The 27,574-nt window shown below is 37.9% G+C and overlaps 1 protein-coding gene across 2 annotated transcripts in view; it reads left to right on the top strand.

Moving 5' to 3' along the window:
- LOC140235216 (CDAN1-interacting nuclease 1-like) overlaps nt 1–27,117 on the top strand; it is a 46,797-nt gene extending 19,680 nt beyond the window's left edge. For both annotated transcript variants that reach the window (XM_072315251.1, XM_072315258.1), the window contains 6 exons: nt 6,778–6,857; nt 12,405–12,454; nt 13,354–13,421; nt 15,059–15,124; nt 15,713–15,818; nt 24,604–27,117. In XM_072315251.1, coding sequence (XP_072171352.1) covers nt 6,778–6,857; nt 12,405–12,454; nt 13,354–13,421; nt 15,059–15,124; nt 15,713–15,818; nt 24,604–24,730 — 497 coding nt within the window. In that variant the 3' untranslated portion in view covers nt 24,731–27,117. The remainder of the gene's footprint in view (nt 1–6,777; nt 6,858–12,404; nt 12,455–13,353; nt 13,422–15,058; nt 15,125–15,712; nt 15,819–24,603) is intronic.
- The last annotated feature ends 457 nt before the right edge of the window (nt 27,118–27,574 follow it).

The raw sequence follows: 27,574 nt of genomic DNA, 5'->3' as shown, positions 1-27,574 counted from the left end.
GATTTAGATGGAAATGTCTAATGTCCCTGACTTCTTACCTTTATGTGTTTGATATGGCAATATACCTACGTTCTTAGGAACAGGTGTGCAAAATAATGTGCCCTTTAGATATTTCCTTTTAGCACCATGTCAATTTCAGTGAAGACATGACAGTAACTGATGTTACGCTTACATTTCCCATAAGGTTTACACATGCAGAATCATGATTGGGAATAGTTTTAGGATTTTATAATTCTGACCTTTCAGTGTGATTTCTTTGATATGGAATCATACCTTGGTTCATCAATTACAAATACACAAATGAAATGAAACATTAGTCCATTTTCTTTGTGTTCTATGAAAACTTAAAGGTAAACATGTCACTGACGTGACACATGCTATATTATATACTATATTGCTATGGGGTTTACAGAGAACTAATTTATTCAACAGGTTATTATACTGCTGCAGTATACCTGTAACAATCCCAGGCATTTACTTAGCAACAAATTAAAATAAAATCTAAAGACACAAATGGAGTGGGGCCCTAAGGGGGCAAGCTACCCCCCCCCCCCCATGCCCTAGCACAGTTGAGCAAAAATAATGAATATGCCCCAGTGGATATTTCTTGACCATTGTCTAAAGATTGAATGCTTATTCAACAGTTATGATTACACAGAGCCATTTAGATTCAGGAGTTCCCAGTATAAATATTGACATAACTAAGGGTTTTTTGTTTTTTGTTTTTTGTTTTTTTTTAATGAACAGGAGAGTTTCTATCTAAAGTGCCCCACCCATAATACACTGCAGTACCACACAAAACACAGATATTTTTGTGTGTGAAAAAAATATATATTTCAGGTCATAGAGAAAAAACACATACAAATATCAACTCATAAATATGCATATGTATAAAATCTACTGTGATATATTTCTTCTTTTCTTTGTTTTACTCCTCCTCCTTCAAGGCATTCTTAGGGCCACAAATAAAAAAGAATTGATCTCCATCATCAATTGATTTAAATGAATAGTGATACACTTTGAATATTTTCTATGAAGAAGAAACATTATGCTTTTTTGGTCAAAAGGGCATTATTGATTTATTCCTTCCTTGAAGTTATATAATAGCTTTTCTTTTCCTTTTCACTGATATATCAAGGCTTGCAAATACATCCCACATACCAAGACATTACATTACGATTCGGTTAAAATATTCATTCAAAATTTTGTCCTTGATTAAAACCATTAATGAATAGTGAATTTTCACGTTTTCCCACACATCCTCATCAACGGTCAAAGCCAATACATTTTTATGTGCTCTGCGCGCAGTGCAGTGCGTACTAAGCATTCTGTGCACCAAAACTACGTGGTCAGTTTCAAAAAGGGTGGTCGACGTGTAGTAGAGCCACCTTACTTGCCTGGTTATGCATGCTGTAACGACTGTGATTGTTCGGTGACCTTAAGCTTGCAATAACAGTATCATATCACCTAACTCGCACATTGTCAATGGAAACCCACACATATATTTATTGAGAAAAATACTGGTATCTACACATATTTTAAGCTTTACTGTGAAAACTTTATATGGTACCTGGTACTAATATGGTAGGATGTTTTGTGATGTAACAGCTAGACCTACAAATATGCATCAAAAGCGATATCTTGAAGATTTTTTTTAAAATCACTGCTCCCAAAGGTAAACTGGACCTTTGAATAAAAATTGTTCGGTAATAATAGGATACACCTTTATACATCATGCAATCAATGAAACGCAATGCAAAACGTTGTTGTATTAAATTTTTGCGGCGTACAATTCGTGTGCCAAATATTGACACAATCTACGTGCGGGTCTCTGTGTATTTTTGGCTTTCGTTGTTGTTACCATACTTTTCATAAGGGATCCCAAGTTCGGCATCATTATAGTGAAATGCCGCCTAGGCAAAACGTGAACATATGTGTACCATGGCATAAAATGTGTGTGTGTGTGTGTGTGTGTGTATGTTACTTTGGGTATGTGTGTATTGTGTGTGTGTGTGCGTGCGTATATTAATTGAGACAAATTTGTATAGCGCAGCAGTATATTGTGTGTGTGTTGATTTGTTTGGATATAATAGCAGTCATACAGTATGTGTTGAGTAACAGAAGACACAGATTTATGCTACATTCACAAGAGATGGAGAACTTTAGATGAAAGCGTGTGTGTGTGTGTTGAGTGACAAAAGACATGCTCATGTTACTAAAGATAACTGCAATGTACTGTAGTTTGGGGAGGACTTCGGGTAAATGCATTTTCATATTTTATTTTGTTGCAAACTGGACTAGAAGCTGCAACTCAGTTGATTTTGGTCTATATGTTCCTTTGAAAATATTATAACTATCGTATAGCTAAGGCAACAAATCTTCGTAATTGAATACTATTATTGATGGGATGGTACAGTATTGGTGGAGATGAGAATTGGGCTTTTAACTTTTTGCAAGATACCAAGAAAACATGTTATAGTACAAAGCATACCATTTAAGGAGGAATTCAAAGTTTATTTGATGAAAATCGGGTTTGAAATGACTGAAACATCGAAAAACAAAATAAAACAAAGGTCGTAATAAAGTGTTGGTCCCACACTATTAGTATCGCTCTTTTTTTTTATGCCTCCGCCACGAAGTGGTGCCGAAGGCATTATGTTTTCGGGTTGTCCGTCCGTACGTACGTCCGTCCGCATTCGTTTACGCGATAACTTGAGTAATATTGACTGGAATTTTACCAAACTTGGTCCAAGTATAAAGTATGATGGGGCAATTACTTGATTAGAATTTGGGTAAAATCGGCCAAAGGTCAAGGTCAAATCATGAAATTGTATTTGTTTACGCGATAACTCAAGACTGGATTGAGCAAATTTCACCAAACTTTGTCCAAGGATGATGTATGATGGGACAATTACTTGATTAGTTTTTTAGTGAAATCGGACAGAGGTCAAAGGTCAAAGATCAAGGTCAAATCCTAAAATTTATCTGTTTACGTGATAACTCAAAACTGGATGAAGCGGTTTTCACCAAACTTGGTCCAAGGATGATGTATGATGGGGCAATTAGTTGAGTAGATTTTAGTGACATTGGCAAGAGGTCAAAGGTCAAAAGGTCAAGGTCAAATGCTAAAAATGTTGCTATTTCCCCTATATCTATGCAATGCATGAAGGTATTTTCTTGAAACTTAGTGTAGACATGTACTACTGTGTAAAGATTCTCCAGAGAGAGTTTCATGTCATAAGGTCAAAGGTCAAAAGGTCAAAGGTTAGGGGAAAATGTTTCAATTTCACTTTTCTTGCAAATGGTTCAATGTATTTTCATGGAACTTGGTACATACGCATGTACTGACTGGCAGAGGTTATCTAGGGAACTTAGGGGTCATGGGTCAATAGTCAGGGGGTCAAAGGTCAAGGTCAACTCCTCAAAATTGTACTATTTCCCTCATATACTAGTATATGCAATGCTTGCATTGTTAATTTTAAAACTTAATACATTGTATATACATGTATTACCTCATGGAGATTCTCTGGGAAATTTCCAGCCAGAAGGTCAAAGGTTAAGGGTCAAAGGCCAGGTTTAAATGCAAAAAAAAAAAAGATCTATTTTGTACTGTAATTACACTCTTTCTTCATACCTTGAGAATTACTCAATGCTTAAACTTATAAGAGGGTCGGTCAGAAGTCAAGTAAAAATCCTCAATTCCCCAAGTATGTGTACGTGCACTCTTAAACAATTATAGCAAACCCAGTTCAAGGAAAGTGAACATTCAAGATATTTCTGACAAACCTGTCATTTCACTATTTTGCCAGTTATGTGAAACTGTCATCACACATTGTGAAGACATTGTACTATACAGCTATTGGGAGAATCATGCATTATGGCGGAGGCATCAGTCGCCATAGCGACATTTCTAGTTTGGATATCTCAGTCATTTCAAAACCAATTTTTATCAAATAAATATTGAATTCCTCATAGAATTACATGCTCTTTCATATTTCAGGTTTCTCATTATCTCAGCAAAAATGGTAAAAATCTGAAATTAGGTCTCAACCAAAACTGTACCATCCTTTTAAAATATCCATCAAACACCATAATCAGAGCTAAAAATTCAATATCACGGTAAATTTGTTAATGGAATCAAGAAGAAGAATTTTCGTATTCTTCTGTCCTATTTCAATCGGTTAGCGCACTACCGTTATGGTCATCATGCTGTACCGGAGGGCGAAAAGTTCGGACTCCCGCTGGATGCTACTACCCTTTCTTGTTTTTTTTTCTGTTTTTTTTTTTTTTTGGTCTTGTCTTGTCTTGTCTTTTTTTTTTTTTGACAGTCCAGCTTCAATCCGATGTCATTATCTTATTTCATCAAGTATACACACCCCCATGAACACACACATGCAATTTTCCTTGTTCTGTGTCGGAGGTTGGAGTGCTTCGATTACTTGTGGGATTTTTTTTTTTTTTTTTTTTGTCATCACCATTTGAATTGCAATTCATCTAGCTGAACATAGATACTCAAGCAGAGCTCAAAGCAGTTACGATATAAAGCGCTATCTCAGGTAAACTTTGGGATGTTATATACTTTCAGTAATTCACATTCAAACATGCAAAAAGGCATCTTATCTTTGTTTTGCATCTATAACAGTACTATAATGTTGCTCCGGAAATTTATTCAAATGATTGTGAAAATGATATTGAAACACATACACTACATGCACAAAATGTCATGAACTCTGACACTCTTGTTGAGCATGTTTGCAAATTCCATCTAAGAAATTCATCTGTAAGTAAAATAAGGAAATGAGAAGGAATGTATTCCATTTCTACTTAATGAAAGCTACTATTTATAGTGCATTTTGTACGTTATTTCTTTTCTGACATTAAGTTGATGGTTTTTAAATTTCGAAATTGCTTTTATGTTAAAAACTCTACTCTGCAATCCTGCTATCACATTACATGGGAGTATGTGCATATTGAATTTTATATCATTTTAGTGCTAGAAAGTATTCTAACGATTTTATATTACGTTTATGATTAAGTATAGCGTTCGACCTGCTCTGTTGTGTATCTGTTGTGTAAGCTAGGTAAACTGCTGGCTCAGTGTCTTCTATGTTTCTTCTCTTCTCTTCGTCTCAATTAGCTTGTCTAGTGTCTCTTATGTTGTTCTTTGTTTCTCTCCCAGTCCCTCTCTCTTCCCCTCTCCTATGTTCTTATTTGTTTCTAATCCACTCCCTTCAATTTGATATATATTTCTTCTTTATTAAGTCAATCACTGCTGATGGAATTGCAGACTTATGTTATGAAACACTTCACTCAAAGCTTATAAAGCAAAGTTTTTGAACTATACAAGTAATGGTGCATGAGTCCTACCATTGATTTTAAAGGCGAATTTATAGTATGCCTATATGTAATGGCATCATTGATTTGGAATTAATGAGACAATATTCTTAAGCACTCCTTCCACTTCTAACTGTCCCCTTTGAATATTGTATCGATCACGGGTGATAGTCATAAATTTTCATTCTCGTATAAGCTTACGTTCAATACTCTTGGTTGGAGAGGACCTATTGTTACATGGTTAAAGGCGCAGTCTCTTTCACCGGAGCTGTACGTTTGGGCCCGTGTTTAATAATCAACCACATAGGATGCAAAGCCAGAATAGCTTTTCTTTTGCTTTTTTTTTTTCTTTAATTGAGGTAATGCAACTTTCGTCCAGGTATAAATCACATTGTCATGTAAACACACACACTCGCTCTACATCCCTTTGTTTTGTACTGGAGGCTTCATCACTTTTACTGCTGGTAAATCTCACAGACTTGTAGCTGTAAGAGTTCTCTCAACTGATCATATTAAATTATAATGTCAACAAGATTAGAGGTAGTCATACTGGTTATGTAAATAAGGCTCAAAGGTCATATTTTAAAAGGCCAATGTTAAAGACATGTTTGTGTCAAGGATCACTTGAATTGGTAAATGCACTGTACGTTCTCAAAAAGCCTGTAAATCGACTTAGTCGCACACGCATGAAATTTCCAATAAGTTTGTGTGACAGAAAGAAAAATGTGATCTGAATTATGTAGGTCCAAAAAATTCAACTGCATATCTCAATATAACTTCAAGGCGCTATATTACATTCTTTTCTTTATCGATCATGGATGACCAACATCTGATGACCCCAAGCGTATCGCCTAACTCGTCTTCAGTGTGACGAGTTTCATATCTCGTTATAGTTATAATTATAATTGTTATAATCATTATTATTATTATTGTTGTTGTTGTTCATCATCATTTTGGTCTTCATTGTGAATGGCATTTTAAAGGTCTTGTTTACCTTTGGGAACAGTGAATTAAAAAATATTCAAGATATCACATTTGATGCATATGTATAGGTCTGTTGTATCACAAAACATCGTACCATATAAAATTTTCGCAATAAATCCTAAAACATAAGTGGATATCAGTATTTTTCTTATCAAACCATAACTGTAGACAGTTTAGTCTGGCAACATTTTTATTATAACTATTGTTCATATTTTGTGTATTTAACAATACTTGACATTGATTATACGGATTCAAATTTTTAAAGTGGTTGTTTATATCCCAAACTCACATTTTGGAACTATTTTAAAGTTCTTATGCTGGGTTTTTGTTTCATCTGCAAATGGTAAATTATGCCTTTAATGTCACTGCCAGTTTTTGTCGCATAAGTCATACATAGCAACTTGTACATTGTATCTTGGCTGTCTGGTATGTAGTATTCTATTTATAATTGCTTTTCAGTACCGAAGTCAATGGTCACCCAGTTACTAAGAGAGCCGTATCTAATAGCAGACCCAGTGCTGGCCTACCAGGTGCAGATTGTAAGTCCAGATTCAGCAGATGAAATTGCGTTTTGCCCTCATATTCTTTGCTTTTGCTTTGTTTTTCTGTTAGAAGCATATACAATATGATATGTCATGTATATATGCATTTTTTGATTGAAAAATTGATTGAAATGTTTTATTTGCCGAGATTTCAGATTTTCAATTCACCCCCAAAGAGGAAAAAAGAATTGCAAATCAATCAAATTCAGATGCTAGAAACACTCTTTATTGAGATATACAACATATGTTTCAGCTCCTATTTAAGCCTCCACGTCTTCTTTTTATGCCTCCGCCACGAAGTGGTGCCGGAGGCATTATGTTTTCGGGTTGTCCGTCCGTCCGTCCGTACGTCCGTACGTACGTCCGTCCGCTTTCATTTACGCGATAACTTGAGTAATATTTACTGGAATTTTACCAAACTTGGTCCAAGTATGAAGTATGATGGGGCAATTATTTGATTAGATTTTGGGTGAAATCGGCTGAAGGTCAAAGGTCAAAGGTCAAGGTCAAATCATGAAATTGTATCCGTTTACGCGATAACTCAAGACTGGATGGAGCAGATTTCACCAAACTTTGTTGGAGGATGATGTATGATGGGACAATTACTGGATTAGTTTTTCAGTGAAATCGGACAGAGGTCAAAGGTCAAAGATCAAGGTCAAATCCTAAAATTTATCTGTTTACGTGATAACTCAAAACTGGATGAAGCAGCTTTCACCAAACTTGGTCCAAGGATGATGTATGATGGGACAATTAGTTGAGTAGATTTTAGTGACATTGGCCAGAGGTCAAAGGTCAAAAGGTCAAGGTAAAATGCTACAAATTTCGCAATTTCCCCCATATCTATGCAATGCCCGAAGGTATTTTCTTGAAACTTGGTGTGGACATGTACTACTGCGTAAAGATTCTCCAGAGAGAGTTTCATGTCATAAGGTCAAAGGTCAAAAGGTCAAAGGTTAGGTGAACATGTTGCAATATCACTTTTCTCGCAAATGGTTCAATGTATTTTCATGGAACTTGGTACATACGCATGTACTGTCTGGCAGGGATTCTCTAGGGAATTTAGGGGTCATGGGTCAATAGTCAGGGGTCAAAGGTCAAGGTCAACTCCTCAAAATTTTACTATTTCCCTCATGGTATGCAATGCTTGCATTATTAGTTTCAAAACTATGTACATGCATTACCTGATGGAGATTCTCCAGGAAATTTCCAGCCAGAAGGTCAAAGGTTAAGGGTCAAAGGCCAGGTTTCAATGCCCCCCCCCCAAAAAAAAAAAAAAAAAAAATCTATTTTGTACCGTTATCACACTCTTTTTTCATACCTTTGAAATTACTCAATGCATAAACTTCCCCCAAATTCCCCAAATATGTATACCTGCACTCTTAGAAAATTATAGCAAACCCAGTTCGACATTTCTGACAAACCTGTCATTTCAATATTTTGCCAGTTATGTGAAAATGTCATGGATCACACATTGTGAAGACATTGTACTATACGCCTATTGGGAGAATCATGCATTATGGCGGAGGCATCAGTCGCCATAGCGACATTTCTAGTTTTAAAATAAATCTGTGCTCTGTATGCAGTGAAATGCATAAGAATGTCTCGGTCATACCCCTTATGAGTCAAACTCCCAAAGAAAAGTGCGGCCACCACCCTGTTACCCAGTGGTCCCACCACTAATATTGTATAGTTGTTGGGTGGTGTTTGTTTCTTTGTTTCTTTGAAATTCTTAGGTTTGGGTGGATGACAGTATACATACTTTTTAATTTTTATTTCATGGCAGTTAAGTTTAACTTTAAATGAGAATGAAACGTGCTATTAGACAAGTCCAATGAAAATGATATTGGATTATGAATTTATAAGTAATATCGGTTATTATATCCCACATAAGTATGTTTGACCTATGGGATTACTTGAATTTGGAACACATGACCGAAATATGTTTTTCTCCCAATATCCATGTCGTGGTACTATCACAGATGTGATATACTTTTTCGTTAGCACTTTTTACCATACCCGTGATTGCAATTGATAAAGGTATCACTCGCATCTATGGGCCACAACCAAGTCTGGTAGATGTCCCAATGCCACACATGCTAGCAAAGTGTCACGGCCACAGCCAACGGCGTAGCCAGGATTTCATCTTAGGGGGGGCGGTTAGTCTGCGAGGGAGCGAAGCGACCGAGCCCGAGCGAGCGGAGCGAGCGAGGGGGGGAGGGTGTGGGAGGGGGGTGTCCCCCCTCCCGCGGTAAGAACTTTTTTGCATTTGGATGTTGTAAATGGTGCGATTTGATGCATGTTTTTGCGCGTTTTATCGACGTGAAACAGTCCCACTTGTTTATGGTAGCAGTTTATTTTGATGTAGATTATTATTGAACAATTTGCCTATAAAAGGGTATAATTTAGATACACTTCTTGTATTAATTCTTTTCACTGAATATCATGAACGCGACTGAACCCGAGCGAGCGGAGCGAGCGAGGGGGAGGGGAGGGTGTGGGAGGGGGGTGTCCCCCCTCCCACGATAAGAACTTTTTGCATTTTGATGTTGCAAATGGTGCAATTTGATGCATGTTTTTGCACGTTTTATCGACGTGAAACAGTCCCATTGGTTTACGATAGCAGTATATTTTAGCGTAGATTATTATTGAACAATTTGCCTGTAAAATGGTATAATTCAAATATTCTTTTCACTGAATATCATGAACGCGACTGAACCCGAGCGAGCAGAGGGAGCGAGGGGGTAGGGGAGGGTGTGGGAGGGGGGTTTCCCCCCTCCCACGGTGAGAACTTTTTACATTTTGATTTTGCAAATGGTGCAATTTGATGCATGTATTTGCGTGTTTTAACGACGTGAAACAGTCCCACTTGTTTAAGATTGCAGTATATTTTAGAGTAGATTATCATTGAACAATTTGCCTATAAAATGGTATAATTCCAGTACACTTCTTGTATTAATTCTTTTCACTGAATATCATGAACGCGACTGAACCCGAGCGAGCGGAGCGAGCGAGGGGGTAGGGGAGGGTGTGGGAGGGGGGTTTCCCCCCTCCCACGGTGAGAACTTTTTACATTTTGATTTTGCAAATGGTGCAATTTGATGCATGTTTTAACGACGTGAAACAGTCCCACTTGTTTAAGATTGCAGTATATTTTATATCATGAACGCGACTGAATCCGAGCGAGCGGAGCGAGCGAGGGGGAGGGGAGGGTGTGGGAGGGGGGTGTCCCCCCTCCCACGATAAGAACTTTTTGCATTTTGATGTTGCAAATGGTGCAATTTGATGCATGTTTTGCGCGTTTTATCGACGTGAAACAGGGCCTCTTGTTTAAGGTAGCAGTATATTTTAGTGTAGATTATTATTGAACAATTTGCCTATAAAATGGTATAATTCAAATACACTTCTTGTATTAATTCTTTTCACTGAATATCATGAACGCGACTGAACCCGAGCGAGCGGAGCGAGCGGAGCGAGCGAGGGGGTAGGGGAGGGTGAGAGGGGAACCCCCCTCCCACGGTGAGAACTTTTTACATTTTGATTTTGCAAATGGTGCAATTTGATGCATGTATTTGCGTGTTTTAACGACGTGAAATAGTCCCACTTGTTTAAGATTGCAGTATATTTTAGTGTAGATTATTATTGAACAATAATTTGCCTATAAAATGGTATAATTCCAATACACTTCTTGTATTAATTCTTTTCACTGAATATCATGAACGCGACTGAACCTGAGCGAGCGGAGCGAGCGAGGGGGTAGGGGAGGGTGTGGGAGGGGGGTTTCCCCCCTCCCACGGTGAGAAGTTTTTACATTTTGGTTTTGCAAATGGTGCAATTTGATGCATGTTTTGCGTGTTTTAACGACGTGAAACAGTCCCACTTGTTTTAGATTGCAGTATATTTTAGTGTAGATTATTATTGAACAATTTGCCTATAAAATGGTATAATTCCAATACACTTCTTGTATTAATTCTTTTCACTGAATATCATGAACGCGACTGAACCCGAGCGAGCGGAGCCAACGAGGGGGGAGGGGAGGGTGTGGGAGGGGGGTGTCCCCCCTCCCACGGTAAGAACTTTTTGCATTTTGATTTTGCAAATGGTGCAATTTGATGCATGTTTTTGCGTGTTTTAACGAGTTGAAACAGTCCCACTTGTTTAAGGTTGCCGTATATTTTAGTGTAGATTATTATTGAACAATTTGCCTATAAAACAGTATAATTCAAACACACTAGTCTTCTTGTATTAATTCTTACACTGACTATCATGAACGCTGTCTGTTCAGCAATCAAACAGAAAAAGCATGCACACGAGGGTGTAGATAGGGGCATATCCCCTCCCACACGAAGGTGATTTTGCGTTTTCAGACCTGAAATTCAGCGATCTGGTGCAAATTTTTGGTGCAACACTTTTTCATCGAAGTGTTAAAATCACCATCTGTGCGTATGTATAAAGTCTAGTGAGGTAGAACTTAGGGGAAGGGGGATTCCCCCTCCCGCTCGCGGAGCTTTTGCGTTTTTAGAATTGAAATAAAGCGATCTTGGTATAGCCACAGTCTACTTCTTTGCATGGCGGGGGGGGGGGGGGGGGGAACAGGAAGAAGGCGTTGGCGAGTGTTATCTCCACTCTTCCCTTCCGATGGAGCTTGTATCTTTTTAAGGCTGAAATTGAGATATCTCGTATACGCATAATAAGCATATTTGATGGAATCAACATTTGGGTAATCAAAAAAAAAAAAATGATGGGGGGGGGGGCTGAGGGAGGAAAGGGTCGATTAAAAGGGGAAATTCCCCTTATACATGAGGGAACCTTCAGTTTTCGGAATATTAGTGAAAAGTCTTGTGCACTCAGAATTATTCAGAATTTTTTTTAATCTAAAAAGTGTACTTAGCTGGGGAAAGCGGCAAAGAGGGGGAGGGTTTGGGAGGGGGTATCCCCCTCCCAAGCACGAGAGATTTTGCATATTTTGAATTGAAATTCAACGATCTGGTGCACACTTTGAGTGAAATATTCAAAAAAATATATCTTATTTGATGAAAGGTTGCAAAGGAGACCCGCTTCATGTGCATGCATACAGTATACACGCATTTTTTTTCCCCGCCTCCCAACTCCTCGGTCCAAATCTTAGGGGGGGCGACCGCCCCCATCGCCCCCCCCTGGCTACGCCAGTGGCCACAGCCAATTATCAATCAGTACATCAGTATCACGTGTTATCATCTTAGATTTAACATTAAAGTACTCTCGTTCATTCGACTGCCGCAGACCGCAGTGGTTCCGCCAGTGTTATAGTATTCAGCACGATTATCAAATACAAATCTGCATGGTTGATGGAATACATTTTTATCAAATCTCAAGTTTGTCAATCGATGTGGAATGTAAAGCAAATAATCATCTCATATTTCTCCGGCAATGGATACAACCTAACATCTCGTCAGTGATGTTAGATTGTACTATCGCCCTCGCAGTGGATGGTTTAAACTTGCTTACTGTATTTCTTGCTCTCTCTCTCTTGACTTTATGAGTTATGACTTTCTTCCATTACAGTGCACATTGCAGGATTTGACATATGGACCATATGCTGAGAGTATCAAGCAGTATCCTTGTCTACACACCCTGTTCTTTTTTTCTTTTTTCTTTTGTTGTGGTAGCAAATTCAGATATTGGGTGACTGGAAATATACTCCTCTTGTAGGGTCTACCATTACAGTATGTACTTTGCTGTGTGTGTCCGCGTCATGCATCTTATAGCTGCCACATACTTTGCTTCTGTAGAACATATATTTGCATCTTCTCTGGAGTAGGGTTGCAATAAATGGCATGGGACAGAAAATAGAGATTATTATGACTGTCTCATTAAAAGAATATTTTTTCCGCTCTTTCCCTTCATTTCAGTGATATTTGCCCACTGCTGAATAGTATGTATACTGTATGCGCCATACATTTATTGAGTCTAATTTTTCGCGAATTGGGACTTACCCAACAATTTTGCAAGTGTTGAATTTGTGATACAGGAATCAACTGAGAAATGTCTGTATACATGGTCGGGATCATAGTGAATATTTTCGCATATTGTTAAATTCACGAATAGCATCTGGTTCGCGAGATTCCACGCGAAAATAAGAACCTCATGAAATATATGGCGTGGGTAAAGTATGCCTTATGTCAAAGTCAATTTATCAATCCAATCCATTTAAATTGATAATTACTTATGCCAGACAGGCTGCTATCATATATATTTGGCAAAAAAAGGTACTGCACTATTTCCTCTCTTTCTAAATGAAAAAGCTCTGTTTCTATAAAATGAATATACCACTAAATTATATTTATTTGAATTTACAGTTTTAGTTTTGGAAAAAAAAGTAATGTCATAAAGTTATCAGTCGTCAGTTGTGTCATTAGGATTCATTTTAAACAATTTGCTTGCAGCAGGTACAATCATCTTTTACAGTTCAATATGTTTTCCTTGACCAGCCATTTTTTTTTTTTCATTCCAGTTCTGTTGGAAATGAATATGAGTTTCTTTTGGTACAGCTCTTGAAAGAAAGAAATATATCTTTTTTGCGTAAGTATTTTTTTTTTCCATTCTTGATCTGGTGAAGTAGTGAGTCTCTTTGCATTTTCTAATCAATTCATATGTTACTCACACATTGGGGAAAGATATGAGGAAATCCTAGGGAAGACTTGACTGTATATACCCCACAAGCCCATAGCCACCACATGGACTTTCCCCGCAAAGAAGACATGTTGTTAAAGGGATGGACTGTATTGGTGGAGATGAGAATTGGGCTTTTAACTTTTTGCGAGATACCAAGAAAACACTTATGAAATAGTACAGAGCATACAATTTTCAGAGGAATTCAAAGTTTATTTGATGAAAAAAAACAAAGTAAAACAAAGCGATCGTAAAAAAAAGTGTGGGTCCCACACTTATTAGAATCACTCTGTTTTGGATATCTCTGCCATTTCAAAAGCAATTTTCATCAAATAAACATTGAATTCCTCATGGAACTACATGTTCTTTCATATTTCATAAGAGGTTTCTCATTATCTCACCAAAAAATGTTAGAAACCTGAAATTAGGTCTCAACCAAAAATATACGATCTTTTAAGAACTGCCAACTTGCCTAATACGACCAGGGACCACAGATTTGGTTTCCACTGGAGGACTTGCATAAAAAACAAAACAAAAGAGCGTAAATTGTTACTTTTTGTATGTAATATTTGTTTGCATCTTTGATCGCAAGATAGGTGTGTTTTAGAGGAAAAAACTTGTATGTTATTTGTAGTTGTCTTCATGTTTACCACTCCTGCACTGTGAATTTGCTGTCATAAGGTGGACCAGTTACCTTTTATTGCAGTATGTGCTGCTAAAGCAGTGGTGAGCTGTTTGAGGTACTTGCTCAATTATCATGGCCATCCTCAGAAATTAAAAATAGATAATAGATAAACTTTGTCTTACACTTGACTGGGCATGAAAACTCAGTTGATCATTGCAAATTGAAAATATTTACCAGGATGGTTACTGTGCAGAACCTGTCTACAACAACCACACTTCATGTTTCCCTTGAGCAGCTGTTGTTGACAGGTTTGACTGTATCACTGTCATGTCTGGCGTAGAGCAAATATCAAGTGCACATTTGGCTGTGCTGTACCTGTATCTGATATTCATTGTGATTCAACAGTGCTCAGTATGAAGCTTGAATGCTGCCCTCTAGTGACGAGAAGTCCTCAACAACAGTGGTCCGTTTATTGAGTATGCATATTCCCTTAATTCTCTCTGACCCGACAATTCAAACTGCCATTTACATAAATTTTTTGTAACGTTTTGTCAATGAAAATTTACAGTTAGCCTTGTACAATGGATATGAAATTCTGTGTAGTCCCAGTTAGAATGGAGAAACGATTACTTGACTTGGTGCCATGCAAACTAACCACATGTTGTCATGGCAACAATTTTTTTTTTTTTTTCTAGTGAAGCCACAATTTTGAGCATATTCCATTCAATATGGGTGTAGGAGTTGTACTCCTGAATGCTATTTTTTGTGTTGAATGTGTGATGACGATGTTTTTGTTTTTCCTTTGAGAATCCATATCATTTCATGCTCAGTGCTCTCGTGATTATTATACAATGTTTATTATCATCAAGCACTGCAGTGAGTCACACAAAGCTTTGTATCTGTTTTTGATTCTCCTTTGCAGAGGAAGATGACATGAGGAAAAAGGGCTATGATAAGACACCAGACACTAAGCTGGAAGTTCCAGTCGGTAAGTTTTAGGAAAGAACTTTAAACAAATTTTCCAGATTGAAGGACTGATAATTGTACTGTATGTCAGACAGCTTTTTATTTCTCATTCTGTGCGTTTCCATAATTTTCAGAATTCTCTGGACAGGACTGTCTCACTATTGAGGATGAAAAATTAAAACAGAAAAAAAAAATCATACTTTTTTTGTCTCTTTTGTATAATAAAGAGTTATAGTATGCCACAAATGCAGCCAGTGCAATATTCAAGAACAAGATGTTCGTTTTGTTGTTGTTTTTTAAAGGAATAAGTATTACAATTTTGATAATGACTATTGAGTATAATTTGTAAAGAACCATATCCAATAAAATTGGTGCCCAAATGCAATGCAGAATAGATCACATTTCAAAAGTGCAATCAGTGATTAGAATGATGTATTAACATGGGAAAAACAACAAAGTGACACAAATTCATAGTGTACTCTGCAGCAGAACAAAAGTATTACAAATGTGTTATAGGAACAGTTTTGTCCATCTTGATGGGAAAAATGAAAATGACAATTGAATCGAGTAAAAGTGAAAAGTGGAGTGTCTGATGTCTTTACTTCAACAGCTTGGAATGGTCACATCATCAACTGGATTGAGAGCAAGGCCTCGTTTGGGGACAAGTTCAGCCATGAGAACTACCTCAAGGACCAGTACCTCAGCTATGCCAACAGGTAGGTTGATGATGCCATGAATGTTTACCCCCAAGATGGAGATGCTATTTGCTACCTCCGCCAAGGAGGGGGGTTATGTTTTCATCGGCGTTGGTTTATATATGTGCAAAATAACTCAAAAAGTTACAAACGGATATTAAATGAAACTTGCAGGAAAAGTCGATAATGACGCAAGGAACAGATGAATGAATTTTAGTAGTGATCCATTAATTTTTATGGATTTATGAAGGATATTTGGTCTTTTGGCGTATAGGGTCGATGAACTTTGGAGTGCAAGCTGCATGTACTGGAGGTTTACATATACGCGCAGTAAAGCATGTTCTGCGCGGGCTACGTACCTCACAGCTGGAAGCTGATGATGTATACAGAGGGCTTCTCCATTGGGAAATTGCATGCATGTATGGGCAGAAATGAGCTGCTGGCTTGTTGGAGGTCTGCGCTCTCTTTGAGTGCTTTTCTTGTTTATTTAACTTTTTTAGGGGGGTATCATGCCATCATGAAAGAGAAGCTATAGAAACATATCTGCCTGTTTAAAAATTTAAATTACTGTTGGGTGAACAGTACAAATTTTTCATAAGTACAAGCAGATATTAAAGAAAATAAGCAATAAATGAATACCTAGCAGTTTGATGCATGATGATTATTTATTGTCATGGAGCTGTTTAGAGTGCTTTAGTGTCTTTTAAGAGGTCTCTTTTCAGGATTGATGTCATTTTTTTTTTATGGGGTGATGGTGGTTTTTCTTTGTCTCTTTTTTTCCAGTTTAACATTTTAGCCAAATAGAAACAGCATATTTTGTGTTTGTGTGTGTGTGTGTGTGTCTCTTTGTCTGTGTATGAGTGTCTGTGTGTTTCCTTGTGTGTACGTGCATATGCATTTATACAAGAATGTAGGTAAGAAGTATATGTATATGTTTATATTAGTGGTATGCATTTACAGGGTCCATCCCATGTTATCCAATAGCTATCGAAGAAGCTAAACTTGTGCTATACATCTATTGCAATGCAATGCGTGAGTCTAATGGTTCCATGACATTTGCTCCTGTGGCAATCGCTCCCGTGAAATATCTGCACACTAATCCAAACCTAAATTCTGCCTACAAACATAACCCTCAGTAACCCTAATCCTAATCCTTACATCAAACTAAACCTAAAACCGATCATAACCCTAACCCTATGCCCTTGGAGAAAATAAGAGCGGAGCAATTGTCGCAGGAGCATTAGGTCATGTCTTCAGGTCTAATCAAATAAACACACAAAAGTACACACATACAGTATGGCCATGTGAAATTCTCACACAGACACACACAAACACACAAATATATATGATGCATTTATGTCCAACAGCTGAATGTGCTGATTGGAATGCAGCTGAATGAGTAGAAATCAAAATATTTGTCACCTGTCAACTTCTGATGAGATATCATGATTGATTATTAGAGGAGGAGCGCTTGGCCCCAAGTCAAGCCCCCGGAAAATGAGCCTCAGTCAATGTGGTGTGCTGCTCCGCAATCAATTAATCAATGTTTCAGCTAGATCTGACTGATTGTCTTTCTCTCTGACAGTCTATCTGTCTATCTGTCTGTCTGTCTCTCTCTCTCTCTCTTTTTCTCTATCTCCCCTATATAACTATCTATCTATATGTTATATATATCTGTCTGTCTGTCTCTCTCTTTCTCTCTCTCACCCCCATCAAACTATCTATCCATATGTTTCTCTCTTTCTCACTGTCCCTATCTGACTATTTACATAGATACACTTGTATGTATGTTTGTCTGTCTGTGTGCATGTCTCTCTTTCTCTGTCCATATATGCCTATCTACCTATATCTCTGTCTGTATTATGCTCTTTCCTTAATGAACCCAAGAGTGCGAATGTCACCAGTGTAATTTGAGGAGTACCAATCAGTATGTGGTATGATTACACAGTGTAAGATGCCCACAAGCTGCTGCCCTCACTTGTATCTTTAAACCTTCCCGGAGACCTCCGAATTTCATCTGTAGGTTAGCGAGACATCATTAAGAGCTCCAAGAGTCACAGTCATATCAAATTGCGCAACGGTTACAGTGGATATCAAAAACATGCAATGCATTGGGAATCAAGGATATCCCCAACAATTGTTTCCAGAGTTACTGCTCTCTGTACTGGCCATTTTCCAGTTTGTTATCAGATAAAAATGCGTCTGCTTTCACATTTATCATTTTTCAAATGTGATGTGATGCTGCAAGTAAGTCACATTATCCATTGGCGATCGAACCGAGTGAGATGGAACCTATTTCAGATGGATCTGACTGCCCACATTTTCCGCTGATGATGGTCACCACCGCTGACCTAACCGTACTTTGTGAATGCATAATGCTTTGAGACCAAAACACATAAACTCCTTTATAAGTAGGGTCAGACATGCTAAGTAAGACATTCGCTTGCTTTGTCCTCCATTTTTGTTTGAGTTGTTATCATTACTCCTGCTGCTGATTTGATAATCATCATTATCACTGTAAATATTATAGTCATTATCATTAATGGAAGTAGTAGTAGTAGTGGTAGTAGTGATGGTAGTAGTGGTGGTGGTAATAGTAGCAGTAGTAGTAGTTGTAGTAGTAGTAGTAGTAGTAGAAGAAGTAGTACCTGTAGTAGTAGTGGTAGTAGTTCTCTCTGAGGTTGATATCAAAGATACTTGTTTTTTAAGTCCTTTTAATTGTATTTCCCCTAATTTCTCAAGAAGCAGCATATATGCATATAATTATGTCAGTTGTTTGAGCCACACCATTACCCATGTCAGCTCAGTGGGGTATTTCACTCTTATACCCCCCACCCCATCTCTCTCGCTGTAGAATACAAGTAGCATATTCCAGTGCCCTTACCTACAATAGAAAACATAGTATTGAATTTGATATTCATAAGCAGGAGCCCTAGAAAGAAGATCTGGTATTAACTTTTATTAAAGTAACATACAACATGTATTGTAGACTTTTAATCATTCTTGAAATCAAATGACTTTTCTGTTAAAGGCATTATTTACCATATGCAGATGAAAAAAAATATCCAGCTTTAGTGCTTTGAAATAGTTCTAAAATATGAGTTGGGGATAGAAACAACCAGTGTAAAAATGTTAATCATTAAAATCAATGTTAAGTATTGTTTGTTATACAAAATGTGAACAATAGTTTTAATAATGTAATTGTTTTTAGAATAAACCATCTACAGTTATGGTTTATTGAGAAAAATAGAGATATCTCCTTATATTTCATGCTTTATTGTGAAATTTTTGTATAGCAGGATGTTTTATGATACAACTGATCTTCACATATGCATCAAATGTAATAACTCGAATATTTTTTTAAATCACTGCTCCCAACGGTAAACAATACCTTTGAATCATTTCTTCTTCACAAAGTGGATGAGGTTCAGTTCGAAACTTTGTTGACGCAATGTCTGAAGCCAAATTTCTTCTGGTGTCAGCACGTATCATAAATAGGGTTTCCTCAAGAGTACCACAACCTCGTATAATTTGTGAGATCTTTACAGTTAGAAACAGAATCACTAGAGATGGATGTACCGTACACATAATACATGATACTCTCCATTGCATAAGATTGTCGAAGAAGTACCAGGAATTGCAGATATGAGATCGAGATGGGCGCACGATTTTGATATCTTGCCGTCGCAGGAAGAGGTCAGTCAGAACCTTGGCTGCACTTTTTGCCGCAAGCTTCCTTGATCCGTAAATTTGCCGTCAACATTGGGACGCCATCACTCTTTTTAGGCCGCACCACAGAGTGCTCCGAATTCGCCGCCGACAGAAAAAGCGATCCGTCATGTTTTTAAGCATCTTGCTCTCTCTCTCTCTCTCTCTCTCTCTTTCTCTTCCTTGCTCTGCAAGTTGACTGTAGATGAGAGGGGATTTCAAAATGGTATTCCATATCAATTTTAGTTTTAGCACACTAAAATGTGAGGGACTGCACAGTAGGAAAGCTAAGCTTTGAGAGAGGTATTGCATGTTTGTGCACACACTCATTTGAACTTTTCTTCCACCCCTGTCCCCCCCCCCCCCCATGCAACTTTCTGTTAGAGTTACTCCTTAAAATAAAGTTTTTTTGTTTTTTTAAATGACAGGTGCAGGAAAGTCGCATATTTATGTGGTGGTGGAAAAGAAAAAGGCCTTGTTTTCAAACTGCATCACACTAACAGAGTTGTCTCCAAGCTGCAAGTAGTAGTTGTTGAATTTTTGATTCCGAGAAAAGAACAACATCAGGCGCCCACACAAGGTGATTCTGCTGCAGCAAACATGTGTATCTGGCATATCTGGTAGCAGGAAATGTGCTTCCTTGAAAGGAAAAAAAAATGAGGATACTGAAAATGATGTGTCCTCAAAGTTGGGTCATATCAACAAAATATTGCGGTCCATCCAGTTTCAATGTAATTACTTTTTTGTTTGCACACACTTTTGTATTCTGTATTTTGGGCAAACTGCAGAAATATGTGTGGCAACAGGTCGCATGAACTTTGGACTCCAAAATGATTTGCTTTCAACTTTCTTGGATTTGTGAAGGGGTCAGAATGTTGAAATTCCACCTAATACTTTCTTGCCTCGCGTAGAATATATTTGCAACAGTGTTTCTTAGAAGATATGCTTATACATTGTATACATAAAATCAGGTGAAATGAAGGGATCAAAGTGCAATTTGTTAACAATTCAAACTTTGAATTGGGCAGTCACTTACATTTAAACTGGAAAAAAAAAAGTGCGTCATGGTAGAAAACGGTGACAAGTCATTGCTTGGTCCTTTTTAACCTGTGTGATACTGTGTGTATCACAGTGTTAGTTTTGCACCCCCTATAGTGATGTAGATTGATTGTTTGATTGTCAAGATATGTCATTTAAAAAAAAAAAAAATAATGTTGAGAAAGGAACAAGACAAGACCAGATGTCTGGTATGATCCCCCTGAAGTCAATCTATACTCTGTTTGCATTGAGTGGCAGTAAGGTTGCTATAAATTGATGTATGGGTATGTGCAAAGTGATATACTCTGCACTTACAGGTTTTGTCGTGAACAGGCGTAACAAGTAGTCAAGTCAAGCCATTAGAGATCATCCCTTTGATTTAATGTAAACATGCACAAACTGAACGCATGTTGGGAATGAGCTCCGCAAGAGTATCTCTGTTTTGTTTGACATGACAATCGATTTTCTGACGTTCAGGTGTGTCGAGAGTCCACTGCTCCTGTCAGAGATGAACCTCCCAGATAGACCCAGTTTTATCTAGTGTCAACCCATTGCGTAGAGCTTGTCTGTCTGTTTTTATGCCTCCGCCACGAAGTGTCGCCGGAGGCATTATGTTTTCGGGTTGTCCGTCCTTCCGTCCGTCCGTCCGTAATGAATTTTGTGGACAGCGTAACTTAAAAAACTGTTTAAGGTATCCTAATGAGACTAGGTATGTATGTGCATGAGTGGATGAAGTTGTGCCTATCAACTTTTAGGGGCATATGCTCAAGGTCAACGGTCAAAAGGTCAAGGTCAAATGCTCAAAATTTCACTATTTCCCCCATGTCTTTGCAATGCCTAGAGGTATTTTCTTTAAACTTGGTGTATACATGTAATACCAAATCAAGATTCTCCAGAGAGAGTTTCAAGTCATGAGGTCAAAGGTCAGAGGTCAAGTAAAACCATTAAATTTCACTTTTTCTCCATATCTTGGAAATGGTTCGAGCTATCTTCATGGAACTTAGTACATATGCATATACTGACTAGCAGTGATTATCTAGGGAATGTGGGGGTCATGGGTCAAAGGTCAAGGTCAACTCATAATGTCACTTTTTCCCTCATATTTAAATGCAATACTTGCCGGATTTTTTTTTTTTTTTTTTTTTTTTTTTTACATGTATAACCCAATAGAGATTCTCTGGGAAGTTTCTTGCCCAAAGGTCAAAGGTCAAGTGAAAGTGCTAAATTTCATTTCTTTGTCCACATCTCAAAAGTGACTCAATGTGTCATCATGAAACTTAGTACATATCTATACAGATGCATGTTCTACCTGACAGTGATTCTCTTAGGAATTTTAGGGTCATAGGGTCAAAGGTCCAGAGTCAAAGGCCAAGTTAAAATGCAAAAATTTTACAATTTGATAGTGAAATTACACTTTTTCTCCATACCTTGAAAGTTCATCAATGCATAGACTTATAAAAAAAAAGAGTTAACAGTGAAGTAAAAATCCTCAAATCCCCAAATACCTGCGCTCGTAGGCAGTATAGCCATCCATCCAATTAAACCTAGTTCAAGGAAAGTGAACATTCAACACATTTGTGACAAACCTGTTGTTTTTATATTTTGCCAATTATGTGAAACTCATCACACATTGTCAAGACATTGTAGTATAAACTTATTAGGAGAACCATGCATTACGGTGGAGGCATACCAGTCGCCAGAAGGGCTTTTTACACTTGCAAATTTTCACTTAGTCCCGTACCAACGGTGGGGCTAAGGGGGGACCTTAGCCCCACCGTTGGTACCGGACTTTCCTTAGCCCACTTTCTGTTTACACTTGTTTTTGCGAAAGTGGGCTACCCCCCCCCCCCCCCCGATAATCCTGAATATCATGAATATTCATGTGGTTTGGAAAGTACGGGGCTAAAAATACAAGTGTAAAAAGGTCAGTTTTCTCCTTAGCCCAGGACAAGAGCTTAGTACGGGATTTATTGGTGAGTGTAAAAAGCTGAAAAAATTGGAACGGGACTAACGATAGTCCTGGGTCAGAGAAAGTACGGGGTTAAGAAACACAAATGTAAAAAGGGCTAGAGTGACATTTCTAGTTTGTTTTGTTGTTGTTGTTTGTTTGTTTGTGTGTGCGTGTGTGTCTGGTGTGTGTGTGTGTGTGTACACTTCTGTGGTGGGCACAGCATCAATCCCAACAACTCTATTTTCACTAGATGCAGCATTATATGATGCATATCAGTTTTTCAGCGTTATTCTTACTTCCCCTTGTACTCGCAAGACACCTCTGAGGAGAATGTAAAGTCTGTAGATATAGGAAATTCATCAGAGAGCATTTTTCTAGAGGGAAAAGTTTTTTGCTTATTTTCTTCTGTTTTGTTTGTTTGTGTGTGTGTGTGTGTGTGTGTGTGTATTTGCATATTTTCTGATTGAGCTGAGCTGGCAAGTGAATGGATGTTTGCAAAGACAAAACCAAGAAGACTGTTACAATGTATAAAAGATCTTGTGACATGTTTTGCAATTCAGGAACTTCCCTTACTGTGAACTCTGTAGAAATACCCTTTCTATATCTTCTTCTTTTTTTTTTATATCATTAGACAATCTATGTAGAAAGCATTGTGAATATCTTTGACATTGACAATTTCTTTCTCAAAATAATTAATATGGATTCTCATAACAAGTCCTATATACACTGCATAGTGTAAAGCGGCACAAATCAAAAATAACAGCAAAAATGTAAACTACAAATGGACTCAAACATCGTAAATAGTGAACAAAGTTGTGGGTGTCTTGGACTAATAACATTGTCTTGGTTTTAAATCATTGTCAAGTCAAATCTGTCACCTACCTGTCTGCAAAGACCATTTGCATACAAGGACCAGAAAATTTGTACCCCACAGAGCATATTACAAGTTTAAAGAACCTGTCCTCAGTGGCCACCTGCCCACAAAGAGTGCCTTTTCCATCTTCTGGGGCTGATCTTAGTGAACAGGTTTCACTCTGCCAATAATTGATTGCCATAAAATTATGTGGTGTGATGCTGCTTCTTCCAGTAATTACCTCCATCAAGGGAGGAGGTTATGTTTTCATTGGCATTTGTTTGTTGGTTGGTTGGTTGGTTGGTTTGTCCGTATGCAAAATAATCAAAAAGTTTTTAATGGATTTGGATGAAACACAGGAAAGGTTGAGAATGTCGCAAGGAACACATGATTAAATTTCAGTATTGATCCGGAAATTTTTTATGGATTTTATGAAGGATTTTCGATATTTTGGCAGGTAAGGTCAATAAACATGGGAGTTCAAGCTGGGCATTTTTGAGGTTTGCATGCGCGCACTGGAGTGCATGCTCTAATTTCTGATAGGGTGAGGCACGCCACGCAGCTGGAAGATGACGACGTAACAAAAGGCATCTAAACAATTTATATTGGGAAATCGGGCTACTTTCAGCATGCATCTGTATAGGTGGAAATCACTGATCTCTATGAAAGAACAAGATCACTGGTGGAAAAAACCTGCTTTGCGGAGGTCTGCGCTCTCAGAGTGCTTTTCTAGTTTGTAACTAAAATGCAAACTTTGTATAAAAATGTATATACGTATGAAACCTTTGATCACAAAACAAACCATGTCATCTTCAAACATTTGACGGTAAGTCCATCATCAGAGCAAAATAGATTCTTTCCAATGATATTACACTTGATTTGATTTGATTTGATTTATTCACAAAATGCATATTTACATACATTATTAATGAATATGTATATTGTTACATAACAAGGAATATTCCTGGAATTTGATGAAAAATATCCCATTTTTTTAAATCATTTTCCTTCTTTTAGCAGCTGAAGATACAAATGTCTCAAATTGACAAGAGTGCAGTCTAACTTCATATATGTGCATATGCACATTGTATATCAAGGATTTTATTCATGTATAGATAGAGAGATAAGTAGATGGACAGATGTGTAGATGAATGCATTAATAGATGGATTGAAAGAGAGGGAGAAGGTTTTATAATCAAATAATTGATCGAAAAGAAATCATCCTTTCTTGGTATCTACGTGCTACGTCTGTGCAGGTTTGGGTCTGGCTTAGTCATCTACTGGCATGGTTTCATCGAGGAGCTGGCCACTGGGTGTATGGAGCAGGGAATCGCTCTTGCCGATCGTCTCCCAGAAGACCTGACGTTCTTGAAGCCCAGATGATGCAGCCTACACTTTACCCCCCTATTGATGACAGAGATGATGCACACACCTCATGTTGCCATGGCGATGGGCTAGTCTTTGGATGAGGCTGCTGAGCATCGTTTCTGATGGCACACCTGAAAAAAGGAAAACATTTAGGACTCACCCCGCAGGTGATGGAAGAGGGATGTCCAAATTGTGTTGCATTAAGACATGTCTTAGATCAAAAGGTCAAAGGTCAATGGATGATTTGCAGACCATCACTGTAGCATCTTAGGCATGCCCAGGTAGCACAATCATGATTTTGTTAATTCATCAGTATTCTTGCATGTGTTCATAAGCTGCGGAAGAGAGTGCAGGATTGTAAAAATGGAAATGGCTTAAATGTAAACATTAAGACTCGAATTGTGTGAGCAAAATATTACTCTACTTATGGTTGCAATTCAGACATGTTTATGAATGCATTCAGGAGTGAGAATGTGACATTTAAGAGTGGGTACAGTCAGGCTGAATTTCCTTTGAATGCTGTTGATTTAAATTTGATGACAAGAAATGATTGCATTAGTGTATCACTCCTCTCCTATAGTCCTCCACCTGTACACAAAATATGTGCAAAATGCAAACAGCAAAGGAATTCTTACTGTTACACCAGAGACTTATTCACTTTCAGGAGGGTTTTTAGAACGGGTCTAGAAAATATTGCAAGCTAATTGGTCGAGAACTGTGTGCTGATTTTTACTGGCTGCACGTTTCCTCACTGATGATAGCCTCTGTAAACATGTTTGTTATCACGCACTTGTAGCAAGAGATCCTGTACTGTGGAAGCGTTCACACTCAGTGAGAGATGCCTATTGACTAACTAACCTTGCATCCAGTAAATTTACCATGCTTCTAGTAGTTACTGGATGCATGACTTGTATCTATGGCAAACCAAGGGAAATGCATCCACTAAATTTGCCATCAGGTTACATGAACAAAAAATGGATTTCTGGCTAAAGATTTGTCCCCCATTCTATAAACGAGATGATGAACATGTCTTTCCATTCATCAGTTGGAAAAGTGTGAACGCGGTATAACTCTAGAATTTAGCCTGAACCACTTGGCTTTGCCTCACAGCTTAAGCATTCCATTAGTTACCTTATGCATACAACTCCTACTGATGCACTCAGACCTGTGTATCATTTTGTATATTGCAGGCGGCATTGACTTCTGAGGTGTAGACGTTGAAGGGATTATAGATAGAGATATCTCAAGGATTGAATGATTTGGGATAGAGCTGTAATGCAATAATTGTGTTCTCTGCTGGCATACTCAACAAGTGTTGTATCATGGAGACATGCAAATACAGTGCACTCAGATTACAACAAACGTGGTTATAACAAAACACTTGTTATACCGTGCACTCCCGTTATGACGAACACGGTTATAACGAAATTCCAGTTACAACGAAGTAAAAATTCAGGCCGCAAAATTATCCGCTTTGTTCTTTATTGTTTATTTGTTTGGTTATGACGCAATTTCGATATAATGAAAGAAAATTGCTGGTCCCGAGGCTTTCCTTATAACGGGAGTCCGCTGTAACAAAGTACAAATTCAGGTCCCAAAATTATTGTCTGAATATCTTTACGTACTTAATTGCTTGGCTACGATGAAATATCGATATAACGAAAGAAAACTGCCTGTTGCGAGGAGTTCATTATTAATGGGAGTCGCCTGTATAATATATATTCATTTAAGTCACCAGAAGGCATATTTATATCCACACTTAGATGATGCCAATTATCCAAACATATATGTGTAACTTGTTAATTGATAACATACCGCTGTACCCTTCTTTGTAATCTTGTGAATCAAAACAACTGCCTTACCTGCAGTTCGGCCGCTGTCCAAATCCTTCATAGGGAGCTGCCTCGAAATCCTTGTCGATGGTGGCAAACAGCTCGCACTCTCCCAAAGATTTAAGAGGAAAGCCAAGAAGGCCGTTAAAAATTGCGACGGACAATTTATTAATACTCAGGAGGCTGCACCTCGGCACTTCGGACCACTCCGACTGTGATAAATGCTTTCCTTTTGATGCAGGGGGTCTGAAGGAGGTGGCAAGAGAGTTGTTATTAAATGGTGTGATAGGGAACAGGACACTCGAGTGCAAGGTGTGTTTCACACGAGAGCCCCCCACCCCCAAAGATGGCAGCGTGTCGTCCTGTCGTAAAGATGGTACATTTGCTTCTAAAACTACACAGGTACAGGAATGCTGTCAGCTCTCAGACAATTTGCAGATGCCAATATCTATTATTGCCAATATTTCAAGAAGATGTTTATTGATCTGATGGGTAGCATCTTGTTTGTGCTGCTATATCTCCTATTCAACATCATTCTGTTTGCTTTGTTTGAATAAAAGGGAAAGAAAAGAACTGCTTCATTTGGTAAGAAGCAAGTGTGTTTTCTAACAACACATGGTGTGCGTTGTGATCTGGAAAATGATGGTTGATGAAGCTCGAGTTTGTAGAATTTATATCTTCCTTATCTTTTTTTTTCACCATTGTGAAGTTTTACCCAACATTTGTGACACTCAAGGCAATCTGCAGTTTTGCAATTCGATGATACCTTCAAAAGATTCAAGAGATAAGTTTTCCCTTTAACTTGATGTCTTTAAAGATTTATGCAACATTTATGGCACTCGAGGCAAACTGCAGTTTTGAAATTTGATGATACTGTACCTTCAAAAGATTAAAGAGATAAGTTTTCCTTTAACTTGATATTAAGATTTATTTTACCTTTGAGATAAACATGTACACACACGAACACACACAAAACACACATATACACACACGTAGATACATATTACAGGTAGACAGAAATAGATGA

Source organism: Diadema setosum, chromosome 1, assembly GCF_964275005.1.
Source record: "Diadema setosum chromosome 1, eeDiaSeto1, whole genome shotgun sequence".
Classification (NCBI taxonomy): Eukaryota; Metazoa; Echinodermata; class Echinoidea; order Diadematoida; family Diadematidae; genus Diadema; species Diadema setosum.
The sequence above is the reverse complement of the archived record's forward strand: the minus strand, read 5'-3'. Positions and strand labels throughout refer to the sequence as shown.